Source organism: Nymphalis io, chromosome 9 (assembly GCF_905147045.1).
Source record: "Nymphalis io chromosome 9, ilAglIoxx1.1, whole genome shotgun sequence".
Lineage (NCBI taxonomy): Eukaryota > Metazoa > Arthropoda > Insecta > Lepidoptera > Nymphalidae > Nymphalis > Nymphalis io.
In genome coordinates, this window is record NC_065896.1 from 604,489 (window position 1) to 612,527 (window position 8,039).

The window sequence follows — 8,039 nt, forward strand, 5'->3', positions numbered from 1 at the left end:
TATGTAAAATTTATTTGAGCTAAAACCTCAATTTTAGTGATTAACATAAAACTCGTTTCATTAAATGAATATATCCGTAAAGAATATTATAAAAAAAAAATCACTATATTTTCCTTATACGAGTGGGTGGCCCCGAGTGAACACGCCACTAGTTCTCGACGCACACGTGGTCAACATGCCGTTTAAATCGTGCACATATTTTATTTTTTTAATACTATTTTACAATGTATCTGGTAAGGATTTTTATAATTTCTTTTTTTTTATAATTTGTCCATTGTCGTAGTTAATTAATTAATTCAATACTGAGTGACTGGATAAACTTTTCATGTTATATGTTTAAGCTGTGTTATTAATATATTATATTTATATTATTATTGTAAAAGTGATATAATTATATTGTTTTTAAAAGAAGGTTATTCATTCGTAAATTACACTAATATTTTTTAATGAAAAACCTTTTAGTATTAAGCTCATCTCAAAGTTATTAAATCTAAGTTGGCTTATAAACATATGTTATTTTTAAATTGATAACAAAACATCATAATAGAAGTTAACTGACTAAAAAATAAATTAAGTGAACAAGGAGGTACTTATCAATAAGGGTACTAGTAATTAAATCTTAGTATTTGTATTTGGTGTGTGACTGTTCGGTGATGTGCAATTGTTTAATTTTACAAGTTGTATTTCGTTCGTATTCAACAAAGTCAATATGGGAAGAAATATAAATCGACTTTTTTATATACTCTCGTATAAATTTTAAGCTTTACACTTTTTTAAAGTATTAAGATGTTAATACAATAATTAGGTACCGTGGAGTAAATTTAATTATATAAGCGGGAAATTAATAGTTTTTTTTCCCTTTTTTGTGTCTCTTCAGACATGAACCTTTGATTCATTTATCTTGAATTGGAGCCTCAACATAACAAAAGTGGGATTTTTTTGCAGATAATTTTATGATTTTTAATATTTCCAGCGGGTAAAAAACATTTCCGATATGATTACAATTATAACGAGCAGGCTGGGGGATGGTTGAAGCTTCATCGCATACCAGCGACATGGCATGACGCCTGGCTTCGGTGTCACTTTGAAGGTACATATATATGAACCTTATTATATATGACGAAACCCTGGGGTCTGACTTTAGAGCCAACTGTGCAGGACGTATAATAGTGCCAAGTAGTGCACAATAATTGCACTCTATTGTCTTAAAAGCAGAGATGGTCCAGTGGTTAGAACGTGTGAATCTTAACCGATGACCGAAAGAGTTCAGGCGTATTATTAACGTACTTTCCAGGGTACTATCGTGTAGTTAACGCTGCCAAGAATTTCTCGATAGTAAAACATAATAAATTTTCTTTTATACAGGTGCAATTTTGGCGTCTCCGATTAATAGTTTAATAGAGACTGCTATTAAAAATGAGATGTTAAAAAGCCGCGGCACTTTGGATGGAATTTTCTCTGGATTTCATGCAACTTTCTCTAAGGGAGATTTCTTTTCTGTCGATGGTAAGTGATTATTTGTTTTTTTTTAATATTTATACTCCTTAATTTCTATTTAAGATTATATTTTATTAGATCAATGTTTATTGGTCAACAAAACTGATAATGTATTATTAAAAATTTACAAATATATAAAATACAGATTGAATTAGCAATAGTTAAAAAATTAAGAACATAAATCGAATTTTGAATAAAGTGTATAAACCGAATGAAGTATATATTGAAGTATATATTAAATAAAGTATATATTGAATAAAGTTTAAAAACTATTCAGATAGTAAAAATCGTTGTCGATTTAGCAGTTGATCTACTAAAAACAACAAGTGTAAACGTTTAACGGATTGTTGGGTGGAAAAGACTGTTATTCCTATCGTAGAAGTGGATGTAAAGAAACTTTAAATTCTCAAAATCCATGCGATATCATAATAGCTCTGCTTAATGCACTACGCGTTCTTCATTAAACATCAACCTTGACAACATGCAAAATGCTATTTTCTCATAAATGATAAATTCATAATTCACCGTAATAAATTGGTATTCATATATAATTGGTAGATTATTCAAGACCTCGACCAATGATATAATCCTAAAAAAAACCTCAAACGACGAAATTATTTTTATGTATATCCCAACGGGGAAAGCAAAGCATTGCTCTAACATACCTGTCATCATTCCACGCGGTCATGATTTGTACAGTAATTAGTTTAAAAGTTAAAACTATATAATTTAAGTAATTTTATGTAAGTAAATTTAAATTTCAAGACAATTAACATATTTTTTAAATTTGTTTCTTGAAGGTGTGCCACTAAACAGGGTGTCGTTAGAGTGGGTACCTACAGAACCTGATAATAAAAATAACGACGAGGACTGTATACTATATGCTGTTAATGGTACAATAGCTGATGTGAACTGCAATGAAGTCCATCCTTACATTTGCTATAAGAAGAAATCTAAAAACATGATAATTAATGGTTGTGGTACCGTCGATAAAGGTCAGTGTTATCGAAGACAAACCGTCCAAGAAAATATGTCCTATGTATGATTTAATAACTGAAATGAAATGTAGACTACCTTACGAAGTTAAAATGTCATAAAAATAAGCTTTAGAAGATGTATATGAAATGACTGAATTGAATTTAACGTGTGTGTGTTTTTACTGGTGGTAGGGCTTTGTTCAAGCTCGTCTGGTCTCGTAGGTACCATCCACTCATATTCTACCGCAAAACAGCAGTACTTGGTGTTGTTGTGTTCCTGTTTGAAAATTGAGTGAGCCAATGTAATTACATAACGGGCATAACATCTTAGTTCCCTGGGTTGGTGGCGCATTGGCAATGCAAGCGATGGTTAACATTTCTTACAATGCTAATATCTATGGGCTTTGGTGACCACTTACCATCAGATGGCTCATCATTTGCTCTACTATAAAAAAACTACTGTAAAAAAACATTGCATATTAAGATGTAGTGTAAAGGTTTATGCTTATCAATTCCGGAAAATTATTACCGTTAATTTCTTTTTAGAATACTCTCTAGACCCGAACACGGGAAGTTGTTACAAATTTCACCGCGTTGCGAGGAACTGGACGCGGGCCTTTATGACGTGTGCAGCGGAGGGGGGACATCTCGCAGTCATTAATAGTGAAACTGAAGCTAATGTCTTAAAAGAAATATTTACAAAGCATCCTCAAGACTCAATACGTTCCAATCTCCCGGATATCATGCGTGATATAATTCATGTTGGCTTTCACGATTGGAGCGAAAGAGGCATATGGACTACGATACACGGTGAGCTCTTACACTTTTATAATAGGTAGGCGGACGGGCAAATGGGGTACCTGGTCTCAAGTGGACCATCATCCATAGATATTGGCGCTGTAAGAAATATGACAGTTATTGGAACCTTATTTTCCGGGCACTTACCAAAGTCTACAGACATGTTTGTAAGAGTGTCCGTCATTTGCATTCCCACGCTACTCCAGCGTCGGAGTGTGTAAATAAAGTAACCGCTAAAGGGAAGATAGTCCTTTTTGGAGTGGAAAGGGGGAGAGGAATCTCGATGCCCTCATTATATTCTTTCACTGTGTTTTATAACATTCGTCTTTTAGATTACGTGGTTTTAGCCCCGTTAGCTGCAGAAATCCAGATATCAAGACAAATAACGAGTTATAAGTATAAAATGATGATGATTATGATGTATATTATGAGATGGCCTAGTGGTTAAAACGCGTGAATCTTAACCGATGATCGTGGGTTCACCCGGGCAAGCACCACTAAATTTTCATGTGCTTAATTTGTATTTATAATTCATCTCGTGCTTGATGGTGAAGGAAAACATCGTGAGGAAACCTGCATGTGTCTAATTTCATTGAAATTATGCCACGTGTGTATTCTACCAACCCGCATTGGAGCAGCGTGGTGGAATAAGCTCCAAAACTTCTTCTTAAAAGGGAGAGGAGGCCTCAGCCCAGCAGTGGGACATTAACAGGCTATTACTGATTATGATGTAACTTTATAAAGTTTTAGAAAAGTAACAGCATATAAACCTCCAAAGGGTAAAGGCCTACTCAACTCTTGGGGAGAAGAAATAGAGCTTATTTCACCATGCTCTAGTGCAAATTGGTGGATACAAACGTTAACGTTCATCGACATGTATGTATGATATAATGTATGTAAAAATGTTATTTATTATATAAAGAAAAAAACGTGATAAATCCTTCTAGCTATTTATAAATATTTTTCGTGTATTTATATGTCCACAGACGTGTTGTCCATGACTTTTGTGTATAATCTTTAATTAATATTATTTTAATATACCAACATTTTTATTACGAAGTAACATCACGGTCTACGTTTCGTGATTAAAAACTTCCTTTTTTTTAATTTTTTTGAGGTAAGGTTTTTAAATGAGATGAAGTTTGCGAGTTTACAAGCACAAGCTTAAAAAACAACGCATATCTCTTTAGAGTGCTCTGTAACCTTATCGGCATGGTTTATGGAGTATGAGACCAGTGTCTTTGTTGAAATGTGAGAGGGTGGTGTCCACTCGGACGGCCGTGCACATAGCTCCGGGTAAATAACAATGTTGCGTAGTTATTTATTGTCTATTGCCCGTTCCGCAGAGTCAATGCATTTTTCGTTCTGCCAGATATTCAACTTAATAATATTTCGAAAATATTTTATTAAGCATATATTCAATATATATTCATTTTAGTATATTATTTATATAATTTAGTCGTGAGGATATTATCATCGTCTATCAGTAGTTGTGACCACCAACCAAATGTTTTGGTAGAGTTACATAAAAGCCGCTCATTAGGAGCCGGTTTCTTCTGATTCTAGTTCTGTCATTTAGAATTTTTATTTGTCTTGATGAATTCATATTTTTTATTTCAATTATTAATAAACTAGTAAACCCAAAATCTCTGGAGGCGGTTCGAGGTACTTAATCGACATTTGTACTTTTATACTTTTGAGGTTGTCATTTCTCGTAGATTTGTTTTATAATCGTGAAATCAAGAGAATATATTTTAATTCTTCCAGGGAATTCCCTCATGGAAGCTGGCTTCGATCTCTGGGCTGAAAATCAACCTGATAATTCGCTACCCGGCGAGTACTGCGGGTCTATGTTCCGTGATGGCCGCTTGAACGATGTCTGGTGCCATGAAAGAGGGCCATTCATCTGTGAAAAATCAGCAGAAAGCTTACTATCTGATATTGATGAGCCATTTTAGACTAATTAAGAAATATTGTTCATAATAAGTTATATAATAAAAACTGGTTTTAAAATAGAATAGAATATAATAGGATAATCTATTATTTGTTAACAAACAACAATACAGAATACAATAGTATTTTTTTATTTAGACAATATGCTTTGTAATGATTGTAAAGTTATCGTCGATCATTGGAAATTATAATTAACGAATGATGACGATGAAACATTAATGTAAGGCCGCAGATCCGGAGGTTCTTGGTTCAATTCCCAGGTCGGGAATATAAAAAGTTATTGGGTTTTTCAGATCAGAAAATTCTCAGTAGCAGCCCAGAAGTCTAGAAGTTGGAAGTGTGTACACTCCCGTGCCTCGGAAAGTACGTTGGTCTTGCGCCTGAACTCTTTCCGGTCGTGTCGGGTTGCCGTCCCATCGGATTATGAGAGTTAGGGAATGCAGAGTGCATCTGTGTTTGCGCACACACTTATGCACCATAACATTTCCTGTGTAGTTGGCTAATCTCTCTTGAGGTTGTCTGCCGAGGCCGAAAGCTATCGGTCTAGAGGACATTATTATTATTATTATGCCGATATACCCGTCTCCGCTGCCGTTCTCTACTCCCTCGTGTACGTAGCGTGTATTTTTTGTTTTGACTATTATTTACAATACCCTGTAAAACTTTCCATAATATCCACATGGGTCATTTCATATGACAGTTCAATTTCGTTAAAGTAACGCAGATTGTATACACATTGATTTGTAAAATTAATATAAATTTTAGTTGGAAGTTAAATTGTAATTTATTCAGACAAAAATATATATTCACGATTATTCTTAATACAATGATTACATCCGCGTTGTAATTTATGTTTCTGAGCAAAAAAAAGTTCAAGTAAAGATTAAAGTGGTAATAAATGCTGAGACGTTCTTTTGTAAAAAAACTACTTGACCAATATACATAAAACTTATACCAGAAGATGCTGTGCGTTTTGGAAAAGTTTTTAGTATATAATAATATTACACATACATTCATGATGTATATATATGTAACTCTGCGTCACAGTTTCACCCCCTTTTAGACTGTTAACGTGACAAGCATGAATTTCACGTTCTTGTTCAATAATAGCACTTTTGACATATCATATTTTTAAAGTGATAGGTAAAATCCATTTTGGAGTGCAAGCAGGTTGCAAATTATTAAGGCGATATTGCGTTCTGCGACTCGTACGAATATCAAAGGCAACGATGAAATTAAATTACGCTAGAGTCACCAAACATATGTCGGAGAAAATTTTCAATTTAAAATGGGACGGAATATAAGGTATTTCCTGAAAGGAGTTCGTTTAATGGTAAGAATATTTACGGCTTATTACTTAATGTACAAAGTTATTTCGTATTAAGTATTCTAACTGAATATAAGCGTACCTAAGCATGTAAGCCGATATTGAAAATCAACCGTACCTAATATCAAACTTTTTAAGTTATCGGCGTAGGTATATATTTATATATATTATATATATTTATTTGATATATAATTCTTGTACCTTTAAAAAATATGCGTAAAAATACAGTGAAAAGAAATCTTTTATCACATTAACTTTTTCAGGAAATTTAAGATTATTTAATAATATATACACATTTATAAAATATCTAGTTCCTCATTTTTATTTACCTGTAACTTTTGTTTGTCTATTTCAATGAATCCATATACATTGTCATATATTATTCAAGATCTCGGCCAATGACATTACAATTGAATGAAACGAAATAAACAACTCTTTGTTTATTTGTCTTTACTCCTCCGGCGATTGGGTTGAGCTTTATTTTATTATACATATATTGGCATTAAAACTTATATCATATATAATGAAAAAATACAATTGAAGTATATTGTCCGACAAATCGCATTATACTGAACGAAAAAATATGAAATCAAAAATGGAATTGCGAGCAATATTGTAGAGCCGCAGACAATTGGTCACTTTAGACGCTTTCAAGTTAACGGCGGCACGGGCGCAGAATCCTTTTGGGATTTATATACAACTACGGTTTGAGGAAAGTTGATTCGAAAAATGTTCTCATTTGTATTATTTAATTGTAGATAAAATAAATCGTAAGAAAGATTATTATTGCTGTTCAATACATTGAACAGTATTCAGGCAATTAAGTTACAGCCATAATAAAGTTCGATAACTAATAATAATTACAACATGATATATTTATGGGAAACCTTTGAAATATTTCGTGTTTGTAAATGAATCGTACTATGATATAATTTAGACGCACTATGGCTTGATGTTGAACGTTAATTTTAATTAAACTAATGATTCGTGCAATTAATACGTTTTAAATTACATATCTTTAAAAGAATATTCAGGTTCTATTCGTGGTACGATATTTTGTTACTGCTCGACTAGGGTGAGAGAATCTGTACGAATAAATTAGAACTTATTCTTGAAGAGCAATTCTGTAATAAAAAACAAGACATGTTTAAAAGTGATATGCGATAATGCTTGTAAAAATTATAAAATTGAATGATTGAAATTGAAATGATTTTTTATGCTTGTATCCTACAAGCATCAAACATGCGTAGCTCATAAGGCTATTTACATGGATCGATCGATCGATCGCCGTTGTAGTTAAGTAACAAATCATCTATAAAAAATTAACGATTGATGTCGCAAGCGGCTAAGTCATTTCCTTCAAAAATATTGAGAAGAACAGATCGCCCGGCATTTTTACGGTCGATTTTCGTCCCCGCGGCATGCGGCCGGTTGCCGCATGTCAAAACTCGAAATCTAATCTAATTTGGCAAATATGATTTTAATCT

The 8,039-nt window shown here is 33.0% G+C and overlaps 1 protein-coding gene across 1 annotated transcript; it reads left to right on the forward strand.

The window, feature by feature from the left end:
- Window positions 1-147: 147 nt before the first annotated feature.
- LOC126770962 (macrophage mannose receptor 1-like) lies at window positions 148-6,766 on the forward strand. The gene is made up of 6 exons (XM_050490593.1): window positions 148-233; window positions 974-1,090; window positions 1,366-1,506; window positions 2,298-2,492; window positions 3,021-3,284; window positions 5,040-6,766. The coding sequence occupies exons 1-6, from the start codon at window positions 176-178 to the stop codon at window positions 5,228-5,230; spliced, it is 966 nt and encodes a 321-aa protein (XP_050346550.1). The 5' UTR covers window positions 148-175; the 3' UTR covers window positions 5,231-6,766.
- The last annotated feature ends 1,273 nt before the right edge of the window (window positions 6,767-8,039 follow it).